Source organism: Cephus cinctus, unplaced genomic scaffold (genome assembly GCF_000341935.2).
Source record: "Cephus cinctus unplaced genomic scaffold, Ccin1 Ccin1_scaffold0215, whole genome shotgun sequence".
Lineage (NCBI taxonomy): Eukaryota > Metazoa > Arthropoda > Insecta > Hymenoptera > Cephidae > Cephus > Cephus cinctus.
Window position 1 is genome coordinate 1,951,152 of NW_014332933.1, and position 21,231 is coordinate 1,972,382.

The window sequence follows — 21,231 nt, forward strand, 5'->3', positions numbered from 1 at the left end:
AAAGTACAGCTTGATTAATACAGTTGATCGATCAGAGTAATGCGGTCTACGCGTTTCTTAATTCCGGTAAGATCCCTAGAGGAAAAATATAAATCATAGATCCCTGTTACGTTATCCTAATAGAAATTTGAGTATCAGGTGTTTAGGTTCTTGAAGAATAAATAATTTTGAGATAGCAGCCATTTTTTTTATGTGATTCAAAATTTGTCGTCTTTACCTCAATGGACTCGTAAATATTAATTCTCAAAATTGTGCCAACCCAAAATTCCTTGTATAGCACCAATACCAAAATTATCTGACAGTAGTATCTCTATGTGTTCATATACACTAGTGTGTGCGATTCGATCCACTTGCAATTCTACCTGCAAATTGACAGACACACTAACAGACAACTGGTTTTGGCGATTTATTTTACGTAACGTATAGATCTCATAACAGCTGTATAACAGCTTAGAGTACGGTTCCAATTGTGTCCGAGAGCCGAGACTCGGTCCACGAAAGAGAAAGGAGAGTGATAAAAAGGTTTGGTGGTACTCCAGCACGGTAACCGGCGACAAGGCGATAGTCAAAGGTCGCATATATATATATATATACATATTAATACGATTAGTTGTGTGAAATATGAGTGTTATCAAAAAAAAAAAAAAAAGAAGCAAAATTGTAGGAACCAAGACGAATATCACGTAATCAATGTTTTATTTGGTACCACCTTATCTCGATATACCCTGAAAAGCAAAGAGTGTACATAACGACGTAATGATTAAAAAGTAAAATTTTTTCATCTTCAATAACAATTCGCTGATAAAGAGGTATAAAAGGAGTTGTTGACTTTACAAACCAATGATCGATATCTTTGATTGATTATTTGAGATGATTTTATAAATGACCCATTTTTGGTCTCTGAAGCAATGGAAAGTCAGGATGTTACGTAGTTGACGTTTGAGATAAAAATTAATGTTTAATTTCACTGGTAATAAGCGTGAGGATTGTTAAGCTAATTTTTTAACTGTACTGTACTGTATATCATAAATACATAATTCTTTATGGTACTTAACGTCGAAAGTTACTGGCACTTGTTTCTCTATGGAAGCTCGTACGTTTATGCCTATATGATTCTTTGGGTGTTAAAGGAACTGGGCTTCGGCTCTCTATTCCTATAGTTTCTACATACATGCGTTTACTTCCGAACATGTAACAAGAATGGTTACACGTACCGGGTAACTTTTACATAATTCGTTGCATGAAAACGGAGGAATTTCTTAAGAAATCGTAACTCAAGAACTGGTTTCAAATTGAAAATAGGAAAAAGACGGGTTCGTAAGAATTAATGAAAAAATTGAAAAAAAAATATTTTTTCAAAATATATAAAAATACAAAATCGTACCGTACAATTCGCTCAAATCGTTAAAGCTCGGATATTTCAACGATCCGTATCCGCTTTGGGGAATCGAACTGGACTTGAAGTCCGTGAGGCACGAAGAAATCGTGACATTGAAAGAAGTAAAGAAAAGAGCAAATCCCATTTGACTCCGCGAGCCTCCACCCAACGGCAAGGTCGAACTTTTGCCACGTTTTATACGATTGTGCGAATCGAACCGCAAGAAATCGACTTGGCAACCGCTCAGACCACTGCAGATTCTCTCTCGTAAAGTTGTGACTGGTATGATTCCCAAGCGATCGCCGTTTTCACACGATTATTTGCGAAACGGCGAGAGCGTGGTGTCTGCCGCGATTGCACAATTTTTCTCGATGAATCGTGCCAGATTTGCGGTTTCTTTGTAACGCGTGTCAAAATTATGCATTTAACGTTATAAACTTTTCCCCTGCTGACATCGCTACTGCAGTGCCGTAACCCCGATACAGTCAGCGCAATAATGATTAAACCTTTTTTTACCTCCCCCCCCAACCCTCCCTTAACACCAATTACGATTACCGAAAGAATCCCTCCTTCTGGAATTTGCAATATTTCCAGCGACGTCGCAACGCCCCAATTTCAAAATCCCAAATAATCGATCTCGATCCACTCCCACTGATTACGATGGGATCGATAATCAATAGAATCGACTACGGCGACCTTTCGCATTTTTTTAATCTAGCAACTTCATTTCGAAAGGGGTTCCTTCTACCGGTACACGCCCCTGGATTTCTACAATGGTGAAAGGACCTAACGCTAAATTTTGAATATTCAGTCGTCCCGTGTAACACCGTTATACCCATGTGTCATTCACAGTGAAACAATACAGTGAATTCTGTACATCCGTAATCCGACTGTTCCAAATCTTCCCTAGCAACAGATTCGGTTCATAAAATCATTCCCTATAATATATCTTACGTGCAAAGAGACTTTACTGCCCTTTCAGACGCGTAGGAACGTGCGCGTGGGTGCATAAGCGGAGCAAGATCAGAATGCAGCAAAGAGAAGCAGACTGCCCAGACGATAAGACAAGTCTGCAGGATGCAGACAGACATTTTGTAGGAAGGTATGCAAGGTCTGCCGAGGAGATAGCTGGCTGCGGCCAGTTGGGTAGCCAGCCAGGAACCCTGCCTTTCACACGTAACCCACCGGAGGAACTGGCAAAGCCAGGCCAGCCCTGACATTTACGTATATAGAACGGGTCGCGGGCAAATTGGATCGTCCGTATCCCGAAGCACGGAATATAGTGTATGGTATGGACGCAGGGAGAAGCTTCCTCTGATTTAGTATACTTTCTAAATTTTATGTAATATTTAATACGTAAACTGGATCAGTATAGATTTCGATAGACTAATCAAGTATGCTTATGGTTCTGTACACGGTTAACTGATCTGATGGAAATTTGTATTAGGTAAGGTATATATATGAATTTTGATACTTGTATCGAATCATCATGATCATTAGTCAGTATTGTTCAATCATTCTTCCTATTGACTTTTAACGATTATAACGGATTGAAAAAATTTTTATCGAGGATACAGGAAGTACTTGCACTCTGATGTTGATGATGAAGGACTAGGTGAGACAGTCATGCGTATGCTCTAGATAGGTATTTTATTTACGTAAGAAGCTCAAGAGAGAAAATCTTGCTACGAGTTGTGAACGCTGACTAATTTATTTATCAGGCCAAGGTGCACGGAATCATTTCTCCCGTTTCTTCTCAGACGAGGAATCAAAAGGACCGCTCATTTACACTTGGCTTTGTTAATTATCTAATATACGTGTAAATATTTATTTATCGTATAGTATAGTCAATATACTTGGATATTACAGCTAGAAAAATTTAATTAGTCTTGCCAAACTTAAATTGATAATTTTCAATTTTCAATGTTAAAGAAATGGACCAGGGCTTTTTTCAATTTGCGTGATATGGTAAATATATCGGTATAACAAGTTATATACGTAACGCATTATTTATGTGCATAAACGAAAGCAGCTCCCAACAGAGTAGACGCTGGCTATAGTACGGCGCACCACGCCTTGTATCAGAATGCACTCAATGTAACGTAGAGTAGTGCAAGAATATCGACATTGATCGCCTTCAGGGAAAATTGTCGCGATCGCGAGTTCCGCGTGATTAAAGGATAATTAACGTCAATGGTATTAAGACAGATTGTATTCAAGTTTGGTATAATTCTGGTCCACTGTATATATTATATACCGGGGAACGAGAGAAATTTACCTAATTTCTTAAGAAAATTTACGAGTAAAGAGTAGGGAATATTATTGTGAAAGGTAAGGTTCAGTGGCCCGTGAAAAACTTTCCGTGCATACTGTACCTATAGATATACGTAATGTACATGTACAAAGTATAAACCTGTTGCTCCTACGATTCAGGATCAGATCATTAATATGACCTCGAGAAATGGTTCCTGCTATACCAGACAGATGACTGTGCAGGATCTTAAACTAATTTTATAACATCAAATGTTTCTGCTACCTTCCCGAAAGTCATTTACGATAGCAATACCAGTGTAATCGACCTTAGGATCTACGTAGGCAGCTCGATTGTAAATTTCGTGTTGATTGTACTTTGCGAGAAAAAAAAATTCATAAAAATTCAGGGAGGTATATTTATTCTTGCAGTCTTCTTCCAAGTATAAAGAACGGATGTGGATATTCTCAAGATGATAGTCATCACGGTCGACTTACGTATAAGTACAAGGTAATAATGGTAGAGATAGCGGCAATGGCGAAGACAGTAATAATGGATGAAATTCCAGGGTGTGGCAGAAACCTGGGCCCACTGACCTTCCTTGCTAGTCCGGAAAAATGAGACTGGTATTCTCGACTAGCAGTGGACAAAGGTAGCTGAGCGACAAGGTCGCGCATTTTAAAGCAGCAGAAAAGACACAAAAAATTATGTATAGCAATCGACGTCGTCTCGACGTAAAGTTATTGGTAGTGTACGCGCATGGGTCCATACGAATTCTTTTTTTCTTCGCTTCAACTTCCTTTTATCTCACTATAGCCAAATTCCCTCTCTCCTTTCGGGCAACGATAATACCGACTTTTACTCCTTTTTACCTCTTTGCGTAACCACGCGTTGGCGTTTCCGTGTACGGTTTGACGCAGTGGGCTTTTCTGATAGCCGATAGCCGTGTTGGCGCGATTTATTATACGTAACGCGTATACGAGTCCACATAAGTGATCCTGAGAAAGTTATAACGAAATTTGCTCGTTGGAATTAGAACAATTTTTCGTTAAGTTGCCAAACTATTTTTTTTATCGGTAATTACTCGACGATCAATCATGTTACATGAATTAGGTGAAATTATCATAGTTTATATTACGCAATTATTTTGTCAAGGCTGCTCGAGGTCGACGAAATCTGACAGATCGCTTAGATTAAAATACTTGTGGAAAAATTTGAAGGATTTTTGATAAAAGATTTTTGCAAAAGCTTAATATTCTATTGAGGTCTTTGCAAAGTTTTACAAGTCTGACAATGTAGTATCTCACTATTGGTTTCCGAGAAGTCAATGAACGAGAGGTAGTATCGAGAGAGAAATTAATGAGGTATAAGATGATTAATAAGTAGCATAATAAATGTCCTTTTAAATACGACAAAAGGACACGTGTGAAACGTCTATGGGATTTTAAGGTAATTAACTCAATTTGTTGAGTTTAAATTTCCCGCGCCTTTCTCTTACTAAAATCAAAGATAAATATAACTATGTACACAAAGGACTTTTCAAACGCATCCTGACTCCTTATCGTTTGTAGTTCACGGAATAAGATCCACTGTTGATATCGATATTGGAAGCTGGATGGCCTTGGAATCTGCTCTGAGGTATAGGAGCAGGTGCCGAGTACTGAGACGGTTGATACTGAGGCTGTTGATACTGTTGTTGATACTCAGGTTGATACTCAGGTTGATACTGTTGTTGATATTCAGGTTCGACCGGTGCTGGTTGATTGTAAGTAGCAGGTGGGTTGTATCTGAAACAAGAGAATGTATTGAGTTCACAGTTAACAAAGTCTCCTTAAGATTCAAGTAGCGTTCAGAACTTTCAAACGATTCACTTGACATTTTCCTATTTTCGTATCTAATTGCTCCTACATTCTCAGCAATAGAAATGACTAGTTCGAGTCTGAAATGAATTTCGCGTTCGAACGTATCGTATGAAAGTATTAAAAGGAATTTCAATGATCTAACCTGGCTGGTACCGGGTTGTACGCAGGTGCAGGTGGCGCTGCGGGCTGTTGATATCTTTGTTGAGGTGGACTGTAAGCTGGCTGTTGATAACGCTGCTTAGGTGCAGGCTTGTAATGTTCACCGTTAGTATATTTCGGATCGGTATAATAAATCGACGGATCTTCACGATACTGTCCGTCGTCTTGGGGATCGTTCGGTCCAGCAATACTGTTGCCATTTACGGTGGGTGGTGGAACGTTGATTCCACTTCCGGCTGGCTCGAAGCCACGTCGCGAAGCGCCATATTCAACTTCACGGACGCTACCAGTGTCGTCAACGAAGCCATACTTTCCATAGACTTCGCCGGTTGGGTACTTCGACTCTATCTTGTATGATCCATCGGCTGCTTCGTAACCGTAACTGTAGCTGCCATCCTCGTTGTGTCTGTCATGCAGGGAAATATATTAGTATAAATTTTTATATTTTCTCAACAGACCAAATTTCCTATTTATAGCACATGGACGACTCACCTATTTATCTGCTTGAGAATCGGCACAGGCGTCGTTGTTGAATACTGATTGTTGTATTGCGGAGCAGCCAGACTTGCGCCGACGAGGAAAAACAGCACCTTCGACAGATCGAGTCAACCACATTGAGCTAACAGTCAGGATTCAATGAGAATTCCGATACTTTCTAAATGAGAATGTAGATACAAAGGATCCTATATGCTTTATGAATAATGTATAGCCATGAAAGACATTTTCTGCACTAGGAGAAATTACCTTCTTTTTGGAATAGATGCTCACGCGGAACAATAGATCTTTTGAAAAATTGCATAATTTTCCTAAAAATACCCGCGTTGACTAGCAAGTGGATGATTTCGAAATGACAGTATGGATTCTTAATGCTTTCTACGCGAGACTCATTGTCAACAGTGACATCTTTATGTAGGATAACGGTTTTTAGCTCAACATAATTTGGTTAGTAAATCCAAAAAGAAAGTTTTTTTTTTTGCAAAATTACTCACGAGGAGCCGCATGTTGTTGATGAGGCAGTGGTGGTTGTATTATAGGATCGCGTTACTCGCTCCGTCAGTCTACTTATATAGGTCCCCTTCGGGAGCGGCGGGGGCCCGCCCATGGGCCCGACCACCACCTCGACTTCGTCTAGCAATGTGGACTTCACTTCGCCATACTGCGACTTTGAGAACATTGTCATGCTTAAGGTTCGTACACATTGGATAACCTGTAGCACGTTGAAAATTCCAACTGTTGCGAGGTCTTCAATTATTTTATCCTGAAATATACACGTAATCCTCGCATCAGATGTTTGGCATAACGAAACTGATGAAAGGACCTACCTACCTCTAATGATTAGGGGTAGGTCCAGCCAACTGGCTATTCGTTTTATAATTGCCTCTAAACGCACCTTCACAATTTATTGAGTCTGGAGAACACGAGAGCAGGTGCATTGTCAACGGCATTTCTGCTGCCGTGATCCGTTACGTAATGTCTTCATGTATCAGAAATTGGACCACATTTTTTAATGCCAAGGACGCGGGACAGATTACTGCCAATTCTCCAGTTACATACCGGACCGTGTTGAACGTGTTTCGATATGCAGTAGTGTTTACCTCATGAACCAGTATGAAATGCAACTTCGGAGAATGCATCTTGCATAATGTGATACGTCGGTTAACTCAGAATCCGTGCAGCAGTGAACTTCTTGACATTTACAATGGACCACTCGATGCTGTAACAAGGGCGATGTTACCGGCAGGTATTAAGCGAAAGGTAAATTATAAAATTTTATGTAACTTTCGTATTGTTTATACAGTGCGTGAAGTACGTGATAGAATTATTTTTTCTTTAAATATGGAATTTCATATTTTTCATGTGGCAGCATTGAAGGTAATTTTTATGGGGAATCTTACGAGAAAATTATTTTGAATTTTTATTTTCTACGAATTGGTAATAATCTTTTGGGCTGAGGTATAACGAAGTACGAAACCTTAGAATTTAATGGGGCATATTTTTTTAATTACTCCATTATATTGTCATCATTAAAATTCAATCATGTTACTATGCTGACAATGTCAATTATTAGCAGTTAATGTATATTGATTCCATCTACGATGAATCAATCGAATTTCTGCCGCGATCGAAATTGACCGTCGAGCAATTGTACAGCAATATTGCTTTTGTTGTTCACGCAATACGATTTCCAGTGGCGCAACTATCGTAATATCTTGGAATTTACCTTCTTAAGAAAATCAAAGACTTTCATTCCTTCTGGACACACGAGGTTTCACGCGTTGCACAAAGGTGCGGGAAGTAGCAAGAATTTTTTATACATTTATTTGTTATTGGTCAATTAATAAAATTTTTTCGATAATATTCAAAAATTTTCTCATGGTGAAAATCCAATTTTTTTTTTCAGCAAACTTTCAAGACAACAGAAAATACAATTTTTATGACGATACAGGATGAATTTGATTATAGGACGTAAAGGTCGTTCCACAACGATTTCAACCTTGCGTTCTACATTCTACAAGACACGACGTCACTGACTTATCGGTTTTTCATACTTTTTTAATGGTCTGAATATCATTGATGCTCGTACATAGTTGACAAGGCTAAAATAAGATCATCCTGACGCAACAGGTAAAAGATTTGCTATCTTATAAATAGTTACCACACCTGAAAAAAACATTCTCTATATAAATATGTCTTACGCGATTGGTAACTTTGGATTGATCACTCAAAAAAAAAAAATTGGTGAATGTCGAAACGGTGACCTGGCTGACAAATTTGTTTCCGACTAGTCATTACTGTACAACCTTGCAACTCATCTTTCAGAAAAGAATTTATTAATTTGCCCGAACGTATATTTCATTTCCGTCTTTTTTTTTTTCTACGGATTCTTCCGCATAGCTTTTTATAGCCCCAAGGGTCTCGAAACCTTCGGGATCCTCATTTAATTTCGATCTACGACCATTTAATGTATTCTAAGCAGAGTTAAACTGTCTTAAGGTCACCCAACTAGGACGTATGACATTTATAAAGGTCAGGTCGTTATTTCAAAATCTAATTAATTTTTAGTCGTAAAAATTCTTTTTTTTTTTTGAATTTATATATTTCCATAAAAAATGCCCCTATCGTTCGTTGCTCGAACTTTCTCCTGACCACAGGAAGTTCCAAGAGTGACCGAGGCGTGGAACTGAACGTAATTCCTACTTACCGACAGATGATCATACCGACCGAGATCAGTAACAAAATGAATAATATTTTGAGACAAAAACCGAAAGATTTCGACTCTACGTAAAATAAGCCATGCACTACATGCAAAACATAATTCATATATGTATAAATATATGTTTGCCAAAGGATCATTCCGAGGACCAAATTCATTTATGTATGTAAAAAACGAAAACTAACTTCCCAGACCAATAAATATTAAATTCTATTAGTGTTATAATTAATATTTTTCATTATATTGCGTAAAATGTGTAAAGTTGCTAAATTGGGCATTACAAATCAATAGGAAGCAGTAAAAATATTCCGAGAGAATGTCTGGAGGACATTTTCTAAAAATATAATTTTCTAATAAAATACGGTTTCCTGTACTAAACGCAATTAAATTTTCCTAATTACAATATACGTAATTCCCATTATATTTACGATAGAATATGAAGTGGCTCTTTCAAGATTGCGATTTCCAGTGAATAACGTAATTTCCCCCATAGCATTTCACACGACTGTACCACGATTTTACGACACTATATAATTACCTAACCCCGAGGATATAACAGTCCCATTTTTTCCGCCCCTGTAATTCCATATTTTCTTAGACGCAACATTAATATTACATTTAAACGAGCCATTAGTATCGTCACAAAAATAGAAATCCCAATCAATCAACCGATCGTCGATACTACTTAAGCCCATAGATGGCAACCCTGTAAAAGCTTAAGTTTTTTATAAACTGCCATTTAGCCGCCGGTCTAATTATACTTCATTATGAGATGTTGCGCATAGTTTTGCTGGCGGTGAGGAAGGGTGGGGCTGCATCAATTAAGTTATGGTGTGATAAAAACATAATAGTCACGAGCATACCAGTCTTCCCCCATACCAGTACCACAGGGCGGAATAAACGAAAAAAAAAAAAAAAATTTTTAAAAATAAAAAAAATAAAAAATGAACAGAAAATTGTTTTGATGCTTCGTACCCGTTAGACGAAACGGGTCTGGCGCCATGATTCAATGACGCAATCATCTGATCTCGATGCAATATTGTGCTACATACGTGCGTACGAAGGATGATACGAGCTCAGAAAGAATTCTTGAGTCTTTCGGTATGCATCTATTTATTATTACGCATCGGTGTAGGAGTCAGGGGAACGCTTCTGTACGTTAATTTGAATTCGTGGATATTTACCATATTAGATGTTTTCTCGTGGACCAACGATTACTCGGTGGAAAATGATAACTAATACGATATGTCACGAAGGTAGAACGTAGAGATTGTTTTGATGGCTACAATCCGTTAGGTAGATGAGCCTGGGGCTTGGGCAGGTATAGGAGCCGAGTCTCTGGCGCCATGGAAAGTGACGCAATGCTGGCCAACTGCGCCTCTGCCATTGTGCCTTATAATTTAATCCTCCACTGGAATGGTACTTGGTACGGTATTTGAATTCTGCCAAAGTCACTTGATTTTATCGTTCATTACTTATCAGTGATTCGTACCTGGATGCAGCAAATATCAGTTGGGTCTGTATATCCTGTATAGTATGTTAAATCGAAAAAAGATATATTATACTGAATTGGAAAATAATGAAATTTTTTGTTTTTAATATATATATATTTTTCGATACTTTTAATTACATTGTATATGGGTGTCGGGTAATTGTTGACAGGTTGACAGGTTCCTACGTAAGTCGCGTTTGCAGTGTTTTATAGTCTCAATCAACTGCATTCCCGCGATTGTGTTAATTACGCGGGCTATTAATCAATCTGACAAGCTTGAGGTATTTTAATATCTTACCAACGGCGCTCATGTAAATATTTAAACCGCGCTATGCACACTGCGGATCAGCATTCTTGGTAACCTTGTGAATCATCGATCCCTTGGTAGTAAACGAAAAATTTCGTGTTTATCCCAAAAAAAAAAATTGAGTGATAAAAATTTTTGAAAATTTTTTTTTATATTTTTACTTCGAACCGGGATACGTAAAATCTTTGCGTTACACGATATCACGGAACGTCGTAGAAATATTTTCAACCAGTCCATCACTGTGTCATCGTGTCGTGATGAGAATTTCGATATGCGCGGTCTTGGTTGGTCAATTACATTATTTGGAGATCCGTTAAGTTATCGATCGTACTTCAATATGCTTGAGTCAAGATCATCGAATCTTGCTGATCACTCTTGGAATGTACATTCCACGATTGGGCACACGACAGGTCCAACCGATGCATTCCGTATACCGAATGCCCGTTACATTCCTTTGGCTGCAGGAAGATATACATTCGCGTACGATTTCATGGCATACCGAACGAATATTTTTACGTTACCGATCGATTAATCGATTTGTATCGATCTTCGACTGCGAATGCATTTCTTTGATACAAAGTCTTAGATATCGGTTGTATCGTTTAAATTGCAGTAAAGTACGAAGCCCAATCATGGGTTGTCTCTCTTGGCCGAGGAATGAAAAACGATCGTGATTGGTAACCGGTTGAATTTTACTCTAATTATTTCGTGGCGTATATTACAATTGAAAGGCAATTATTCTATAGTTGCATTGAGTATCGACTTACTGAGCTTGTAATTAAGTTGCAGCTGCAATTGAATGCACGGGATATAAATAATTGTTACTTTCTTCGATTTGCGACCAATAAATCATACCCTTATAGGATTCGATACCCAGTTGAACTGGATGGACCCGCTGGAACCGAGTTCGCGATGAGATTAATTGGTAATCAAATGAGATCTGTTATAAGATCCGATAAAAAATCTCGGATCGATAATGGAAAATGATTTTTTCCAATATTTTTTTTTTTTTTTTTTTAGTTAAATCGATATTATATACTGTGTAATTTTTAAATATAATTTTGAATTTTTATAATTTTAACGTTTAGGTGCTTTATTCGATTTCGATATTTCACAATGTGAACGGGTACTGCATCGACAACATTTTACATGGACCTTCTGATTGTGAGAGATTCCATTTACCAGGCTGTTAGCGTTGACAGTTCGAGATAAGAGAATTACTTAAATACGCCACTACGTGTTACGCACTTGGAGTGGTAATTAACAAATTCGGAGTTATCTCAGAGCGCGATAATCATTGGCGGCACAATGGGTGGGCCGACACTCCTTAATATCAAGGTTCGCGTGTTACGAATTTTAAAGAGATTGTAGGAGTTACTCCAAGATTGAAAGATCAAGAGAAAAAGTATAACAAGCGAATCCTCCGCCATTGGTACTGAAAATGGTCAATAAAATTACTCGATTACCGGTGGGGGGGGGGGTCAGCCTATAAAAATCAACGGCGCCACTTTGACACACTTTTCAAATTGGATTACTGGCGCATGAAATTTTGCCTTTTTTTTTTTGATCTTCTTTATATCCACAAACTGTAAACACTAATTAGCAATATTTTTAGTAAGATTGTTATTAATTATCCGGTTGGACATTAAGTATTAGCATTATGGGTGCTCTCCAAATTTATCCATATAAAATTGCATTTATCTTCCTGAACTTTATTTTCTGTGCAGATGCAAAGTGCATTCGATACGGCTGCAGGAGATTTTATTTATATCACAGGCAAGAAATCCAAGGACCTGATAATTCGTATCTGTAGGACATTTAAGTACAGTCTACGATAATCTTCGTGCCTTCGTACGGGATTATATATATATATTACAGTAAGTAGATACACCCATTACATATGTACAGCAAGTTGCATGGATATTTCATCAAATGTAAAAGAATCAGATACAAAGGGAGGTCAGAGAAGCGGGGTTATCCTGGAAATTTAATCGAAACGAGAAAACACGACGCTACGAACGTTCGAGCTGTCATGGCTTCGCGGTGTGAGTGACGCTTTAAGGCCAGGCAAGTCAACAGGATTTATCCTTAAATTGACGCTTTCATTAAAGCAGACAAAAGCGAGGATGTTTCGAGAGTCTCAATTCAATTTAAAATATACTTTAGACGTTTCGATTTTGACTTCAAGGACTTGACACGATACAACAGATACGAGTCACCGATTAATATGAAAATTATTAAAAAAAATTTTTTTTTCAAATTTTACTTCGAAATACCGCCTTGACAAAAGTACCAGGTTGATCAGAAAATTCTTTTGACGTTCACGCGAATGCGGATTCTACGACCGCACGAAGTCGTCAAGACTCGGATTACAGTTTAACGCTTCATGGAAATCCTGGAGCTGTGGACACTCGTTTAATTATATTTAAACAATTTTTAATCCCAGCGAAACATAATCCGCGTACCAAGATCGTCATGGTAAAAAAAAAAAAAAAAAATTGTAAAGTAAAACAGAGCAAATATTAAGCCGGTGAATAGAGTCGAATCTGTCGGGAGGATGTTAATGGTGCGTTTATACGGACGAGTCGGATAACATTTGGTGAAAAAAACAAATCCTGGAATATTTATCAAAGCCAAACTGGTCGTCGTTGTGTTGCTGCTGACAAGTCTAACGAGAGAAGCTACATAATTAATTTACTAGAATTCATACCGTATACGAAAAAAACAGTCGCCTTATACCGACACCAAGTACAGTAGGTAAGTTTACTGACTGCAGTCACAATTTTATAGAGGCTTTAACATACGGAAGGTTTCCCGCTACTGATTCTTATTTATCGAGCGTATCTACAATGTCAGTACCCATTACGATTCTCAGATACTAAAATATGGAATGAAAACAGGTTCGTGGAAAGAAAGGCTTATTCGGGATCGACGGACTTGACCATTATGAGATCGACCGATCTTGTTGTTTGAACGTAGAAAAACCGGAATTTCACGAGTTCGTTATATATTTCGAAAAAGTACATTTCGTCGTACCACGTTCCGTTTGTTCGCGAGACGTCGCGCTGGTTCGATTCGAGTAAAAGCTCCGATCAAGATCAGGTTAAAAGTGTCGGTAAGGTAGGAATTGAAAAAAGGGGTAAGGTAATAAGGCAAGGATTTTATTAAACGTAAAGCTGAGACCAATTAATTTCTTAAGGCGATTTTCAACGCCTGCATTTTATTACGTACTTTTATTCAATATACAGGTATACGTGCATACATACTTTTCAATGGGTTTACGTGTTTAAAGAAGAAAGACGAATTTATGAAAGGTATCGCGAATCGGTTGAATATTTGCTGAATGCAAATTAGCAAAAAAATCGATCGGGACGCCTGGCGTCGGTTGCGAGTACCTTCTACGTATATATAGGTAATATATAATCTTAATGCCAATCTTCGCACTGCGCTACCGTCTTACGTACGGTATATGCCTTTGCGAAAACACAATGAAAAATGTTCGCGGATCGGTTGTTTTATCGAGTCGATTAATTATGGGAACGTCCAGGCATTTATAAGGCTGCTGTTTTGCCGCTTTAATGGTTATAGATAGCTTGCGGGCCTTCGGCATCCACCGATGGAATGCGCGTCGGCGAGTTACCGACGCCTCGCTGTGAAGAGATACGAATTAAGAGACCCGCAGTCAATGAACGTGTTTCGCTATTTTCTTTATTCCCGGACATCGTCGTTTTCCTATGTCGCCAATGTTAATTTTTTATCATTAAAAAAAAAATCATCGTAGAAATTCAACAAAATTTTATACTCACTCGTCCAGATTCGTTCTGCTCGAATCATCGATAAAAAAATTTTTATTATTATTATATTATTTTCATCTTCGTTCTCGTGGTCCGGGAAGATTAATATTTTCTTAATGTCCACGTATTTGACGAAACGTGGAAACGGGTTTCTTAACGATTAAGAATCTTCCAAGTCAAGGACTGGGAATCACGAAGATATGAGTCTCATTGATGATGATTCAGATGATGATGCGAATTTTTAATAGTCAGGACGTATCTACGTTCGGCAGCGTTTTCAATGGGCGTTTACAATTCTTTTTTACTTGGCAGATACGCATAGTCCAAGTTCAGCGCTCTGGTAGATGGAAACCTTGACATATATTTTTCCATAGTATTTACGTGTTAACGAAACCTGTTTTCGGAATGGATGTTTTGCATTTACAGTTTAGAACAGCAATACGATCGGTGGTCAAGTTCGCTCTATTGGATTCGGACTTTTCTTATAATTGACTTTTTTCTAGAATTTTCTTATGATTGACTTTTTTACGTATAAGACATAATATGGCTCAACGAAACAGTGTACCTCTTGACACTTTATGATTAGTAAAAACTGAAACGTTCTTTTCGGGGGTTTTAATGGGATTCCAGGACAGCAGTTTCCCTTAATGGTTTTACCAGGATCGGACAGTCGTTATTACCCGAGTATATCCTGTAAACGAGCCAAAAATGAGAACTTTTATAAAAATAGCGACAACTTTTATGTCGCCATTTCGAAACAGTTTTTTGGCCGCGTTAAGGCCCACGTGGACGTGACTTTTTGCACTATGACATTTATGATACCTATTTCGCGATATTGCTTATACCCGACGCTGCCAATTCACCAGTTTTTAAGCACCTGATATTTCGTATGAAAAATTTTTAAAATATATAAAAATATTTTATTACGATTTATTCGATGCACGCTATGAGTAATCGGTAATCAAGCTCGACCCAATTAACGTCATTCGACGATTACTCATAATTACGGGAAGTTCCACATCGTGACAATTGCGACAACTCATGGTTTCTATGAAAATAACGAAATCCTCTCACTTTTAGGCAGTTCGATGCAATACCGATTTGTGACTGGATAAATTGCGAAATTTACTTGTTTCCAAAAAAAAATTGAGAAATTTCACAATCTGGGTTCAGTATACATAAAATAATATTGATCGAGTAATTTATGTCAAAAATTAATAATCGATCTCTCATCGATATCATAATTTTGCATTTAAAGTAATTTGATCAAGCACCGAGACATTATCGTCTACATGAATTTTATCTTAAGTGTCACTCTACGTCGGATGGGTCTTAAAGACCCGTGCAGATACGCCGCGTCTTCGTGAAAATGAATTACACGACGTACCGATTCGTTTCGGTTGTTACTTTTTCTTAAATTTATGAGACGCCAAAGAGCAGCTGCACGGTCCGCGTATGCGAGTATACCTGCCACGTATACGAACTATATGGTACTAAAGATAAATGCATAAGTTACCGGCAGAAGACCTTGGCCAAGAAAATTCATCGAGTTTGCGAGTCGCCTGCGGGATCAAATCAGGAGCTGAGAAATCGATTGTGTTTTCGTATCGGATCGTATCGAGCTGCACTTGTAGCTCGTAGCAGCATTCTGCGTGTCCTAAAGCGTTGGACAAACCACATATGATTATCTGAATGGCTGATAGTCCTTTAATGGCGTTCCCTTTGATAATCCAAGATAATCCAGTTGTTACGAGCTGTCAGCTGGAAATGAAGTTATACACAGTTTCCAAGCAGTTAGTGTCACGGGATAACAGTCACATCAAATTATTTATTGCATCCTGCAATTCTTCGTATATGCATTGCAATGAATTATTAACGATACGTGCACACGTGCATAGACTGAGTGACGTTACTGTATACGATTATATCGGTAAATGTTTGAAATTCTTATTGCTTACTGTGAGTAGATTCTTGCGTCAATCGTGTGTGAATACATAGTCTTTTGCAAATATCATTATGTATATATATATATATATATATATTTTTGTAGATATCAATTAATAGATATAGTATATGATTTCGATGTAAAAATTTAGTTCAGCATATTCGGAGACGCTACATTAATTTTCATCGATATATCGATCACTGATATTTTGGCTGTGAAATAATTTACTAGCAGGATCCATATACGTTATTTTTGCAAATTTAATGACTACCTCAAATGTATAATTATAGAGTTTGGCAAGAGTCAAGGGGTAATGATGTTGATCCAGGCATGTTGTTGATCCTCACGAAATATTACCGATCTGCTGAGTAGTATGTAAGCAGTTGGTAGTATAGTTCCTGAGGTATAGTGATATTTCACTTTTATAGGCACCTGTTTTTTCTCTCATGACGAAGTATCACGAATTATGAATACATTGTGTTTTTTGTATGGGATTTAATTATAGTGTTTTTTTTTTCTATTCAGGAATGCAGCATATTGGGTTATTACTGTTTTCACTAGTATCGAGTATTTGTTTTTTCGAAATTTCATTGTTTTCGTGTTCGCCGTCTTGCAGGAGAGTTTTCGTTTTTTACTTAGAGGGAATTATTGAAAAATTTTTTTAGAATTTTGATTTCGAAAATTATAATCATTGCGAGTGTTTCGTTACCGTTCAGATTGTATGACATATCTACGTGTGTATATTTATTGTATAGTTAGGTGAGCTGGGGTATTTGAATTACTTGACATCATTAACTAGCAAGATGGGTCGTGCGATAACTGTTTGCTATAAATAGACTTGTTATGCCATTTCGAGAATCACTATTCTTCAATTAAACCAATTGATACTGGGGAACCACGTATTCATCGTCTTTATTAACGCACGATAGTCGTATTGCAATCTTACTCGAACGTGATTGATAACTTTTGATCGATTGAAATTACCATTGCGAAAGACGCTCTAGATTTGATTTTCAGAGTGGTTCGATGGATCGCCGATAGTAGCCAAGCGATATGTAGTAATAACGATGTAAGAGCAAACGAAAAAGGAAACGTTAAAATTCAAATTATTTCAAATTACGTGTTACGTTGGATATAAGTGATGATTAGACACCGGATGTACCGATCACTAAGGAACTCTTGTGGATTTTCCTAAGGATAATAAAAACTCTTACACTCTGAATAAATTTGGAAAAACAATATTTCTCTTTTATTTGATGATCTTCGAAAATCCCTAAGATACAGTAGGCATCATAGCGGTACGAGTATTCCTAATCGATTCGAAGAATCGAACTAATCGATAATGGTAAAGACGATATTTTCCGGATATAAAGAATTAGGAAGTGCGTCATCTTCGTAGCGGATATTAGCTCATACAAAATTGTCAATAAAGAAAAATAGCCGAGGAACTACAGTCCGGATTAGAAAAAGTGAAAAAATCGACAATTTATTGAAAAATGTATGTATCTGGTATATTAGGAGTGAGCAGCATCCCAATTTTTCTTTTAAACATAAAGTATCTAATAGATAAGGACCAAGTGGGTATCCAGTCCAGGTGCCCCAGGTGTCTTGACCTTTGACCATCCGTGAGACAATGCCCTGGATGGGAACAATGCACGCAGATGCATATGTCTAGGTCGACGGTGACCTCCTGGCGGACAGGCTCCGTCGGGAATTCCTGGGACCATTACCGGTCGGCGAATGCACTGCACCCGGGAGATACGGGATGCAAGGAACACGAGAGTCGAGGATAAGCATCCGAGAAATGCAAAGAAACGTTAAATTCAGTATTGTCGTGTGTATCGAGGGAGACGCGAAACCGGTGTGCAAAGTCGCAAAAAGTTTTCCATCGAAAAAGGACACAAGTCCTTGACGCATAACGCGTACGAGTATTCGAGTATAGGACAGGATCTGGTTGGCTGGAACGCAGTGCCGGAAATACCATGAATATCTTGAGCAATGGCAGCAATTACTACAATATTTGTCAGATGAAAAACACCGAAGATTTCAACGGCTACGATAAAGCCGGCAGCCGCAAGAAGAAGCAACGTCGAATCAAGGTCATCCGGAGTAACGATAAAGTCGAAATAAACCAAATTCCCGTTTCATAATAACGTAAGAATAACCTATCGAGAAAATACGACTCATAGACTACGTACGTCCCGCTCGTCGGCAAGGACGGTTATTCATCCCGATCCGTTGACCAACGGTTTTATTAAATCGTTCCGGATTGCCCCAGCAGTCATCGACGTCCTGCAAGGCGCAGCCGATGATCGCCGTGACTTTAGACAGTCTCTCACTCGCATAGTCACTTACCCGCATACGCTAGTCGCTTCGAGGGATCTCTTGCATCACATGGCACATCCTCCATCCTCTAATCGCTATTATGGAGAGCGTCTTGGTGGGGATCGAAGCTTAGATTAACCAAGTTCGTTCATCGCCATAGGATAAACCTCTGCGCCGGAGAAGGTGCTTCTAGTTCGTGAAAGACACTCTCGAGGATCGGCTCGATAACCTCCCGCATATTACTTGCGTCAAGCCGTAAAGTTTGAAAATTCACAACACCGTTTGCTCACTCTCGTTTCAACTGTCAGCTGCGAGCGTTCGCGGCGCCATCTACGTTTCAAACCGCAGCAACGCAGTCGGGCGTCTAGTAGTACCACTACAGGCCCTGCGAAAGATTCGTCAAGAGCGATTGTTTTGACTAGGCTTAAATCGGTGCAAACTCGGGGGAATGTTATTCCATGTTAGATTACAATGCATCGTAATCACTCGCGTGTTTCGTACGGTGTTCTGTGTTAGAGAGAGGGCAGAGCAAGCGGCGGATCAGCTGTGAACGGCGTGGCGCCGTGTGGCTCGACTGTGACCCGCTGTCAGTTGCCCGAGCCCTGTGCTACGGTTAGGACCGCACACATCACTCTAACGATCAGGACAGCTAGAAGATTGGAGTTTATCTGATATTAATTCTTGAAGCAAAGCAACCTGTGGGATAGTCGTTGGCTTATTAGAAAATCTTTAGCGGTTCTGTCTGTACGAGGAAATAAGAAAGAGAGGATATTAACTTATTGAAATCAATTAATTTTGTTTTCATCTCGCTAGACGGAATTCGATTGATTTTCAATAGAGACAAAGAACGTACGTCAACGTGGCATACAAGCGACGTTACGTCTTACAGTATTTATCCTCTGTCGTGTTGGTTCTGTGGTGGATTGTGATTTTGACTAAACAATAAGGGCGCATTGGCTGTCATTACTCATGCAACGCTGACGATCATGATGTACTGGTAGGAGGGCATCAGTTGGAGAGATGGCGAGCAGAGTATTATTCGAGAAGACCGCTACGTGCACGGTACTTGTCCTACTGGTGAGTAACAACAAGCTTTATTAATTGTCTGACAAATTGTACGCGTGCCAAAGCGACAAAAATTCGAGATTTCTTCCAATATCGTCGTACAGTCATTAGAGAAATATTTGTCAGCTCACATTTTTCTGTGTATAATTCTCAGTGGCTTATAACAATACATCAAATTCGTTATTGTATACAATTGTAATGAGGATGCATCTGTTATTGTCAAGACCTATATCTCTATAGGTATACATAGTACACAGGTTACGCGCATAGAATGACAATTATGCATAGCCCCAGTTCTGTGTAATCGCGTTATGTCGAGAACACTTTCTCGTAAAAGGAGCGCAGGGTACCTGTGACGGCAGCTACTGAACGGATTTATACATAGAAATATACACGGTAGACTTGCGTGTGTCACTAGAGTCAAGGATACCGTACGTACGTTATCTAGTCGACGTTCGCTGTGGCTAACTATATATTTCATGGCTATATGGGACATGCTGGAAGTACTAAACGTCACTTTCTTTATAAAAGCCTGGGGTGCTAATGTCGTTCCAGTGAAACATCAGTGTTTGTTCTTACAGAAATTTATAATATCCAACACGACCGTTCGATCATTGTACAATTTATTTGTTTACTAATTGACAATACTGACTTGAATAAATATTCGTATACAGCTGAAGAGAAATATTTAATTGTCACGGTGGCAAATAAAAGGGCGTCCGTGTTCATCGTACTGGTAGCAGTTAAAATAATGGTCTTCTCGATAGAGACATAAAACGGGTATGGTACACGATGAAGAGGTGACCTTGGGAACGGTCAGTTCCGCATGGTTCTAAAACGAGAAACGACAATCATTTCCAGGAGATCGGTTATCTTGTTATTATTGTACAGACATAAAAGACGAACGTGGACAGATTCACTGTGGAACGGATTTTTCTTATGGCGCTCGATTATAAAGATCGGCCGCCGCTGCTGGAACGGGAGTCGTATAAAAATCTTGAAGCAGTACATTAATTATCGATTAAACTACGGATAAATCACGTACAAGTGGACGTGGCTCGAACGGCTGCCGCACAGGCGAGACTGTCGATTAAATTGATATGCAGCAATGACAATGAGGTAGCTCCAATGATCTGTAACAGGCATCCAGGCATCCAGGCATCCAAGTAGCTCGCACACTTGGCGCATGCCTTCGCGTGTGCGATGCAGTCTGGGTAATTGTAATGTCGCCGATGGAACGTTGCCCACCGTGTGCGACGGGTGTATTCGGCACGCACGGAAGCCGACATTCATTGATCTACATATCAATCGATCTATCGATATACTCTGAGATCTAGACCTTGTTGAGAATCGTCGAATTTTACCTGTTTGAGGGGAAAAAAAAAATTTTAATTTATGAGAATTTTTTTTTTTTTTTTTTTTTTTTTTTTTAAAAAAAA

The 21,231-nt window shown here is 38.7% G+C and overlaps 2 protein-coding genes across 2 annotated transcripts in view; one reads left to right on the forward strand and one right to left on the reverse strand.

The window, feature by feature from the left end:
• Positions 1 to 3,013: 3,013 nt before the first annotated feature.
• Positions 3,014 to 6,781, reverse strand: LOC107265434 (DNA translocase FtsK). The gene is made up of 4 exons (XM_015734880.2): positions 6,640 to 6,781; positions 6,143 to 6,240; positions 5,634 to 6,056; positions 3,014 to 5,416 (listed from the first exon to the last, which is right to left on the reverse strand). Exons 1-4 carry the CDS (start codon positions 6,649 to 6,651, stop codon positions 5,188 to 5,190), a joined length of 762 nt encoding a protein of 253 aa, XP_015590366.1. The 5' UTR covers positions 6,652 to 6,781; the 3' UTR covers positions 3,014 to 5,187.
• A 12,157-nt stretch (positions 6,782 to 18,938) lies between these two features.
• The window catches only part of LOC107265430 (cell wall protein DAN4), a 32,402-nt gene continuing 30,109 nt past the window's right edge, over positions 18,939 to 21,231 (forward strand). The window contains exon 1 of the mRNA XM_015734877.2: positions 18,939 to 19,804. Within this exon, the coding sequence (XP_015590363.1) occupies positions 19,748 to 19,804 (57 nt within the window). The 5' untranslated portion in view covers positions 18,939 to 19,747. The remainder of the gene's footprint in view (positions 19,805 to 21,231) is intronic.

Coding starts and splice junctions, on each gene's coding strand:
- LOC107265434 (XM_015734880.2), bottom strand. Junction 6,057..6,142: donor ATTCTCAAGCAGATAAATAG/GTGAGTCGTCCA, acceptor CCTGCATGACAG/ACACAACGAGGATGGCAGCT. Junction 5,417..5,633: donor TACAACCCGGTACCAGCCAG/GTTAGATCATTG, acceptor CTCTTGTTTCAG/ATACAACCCACCTGCTACTT.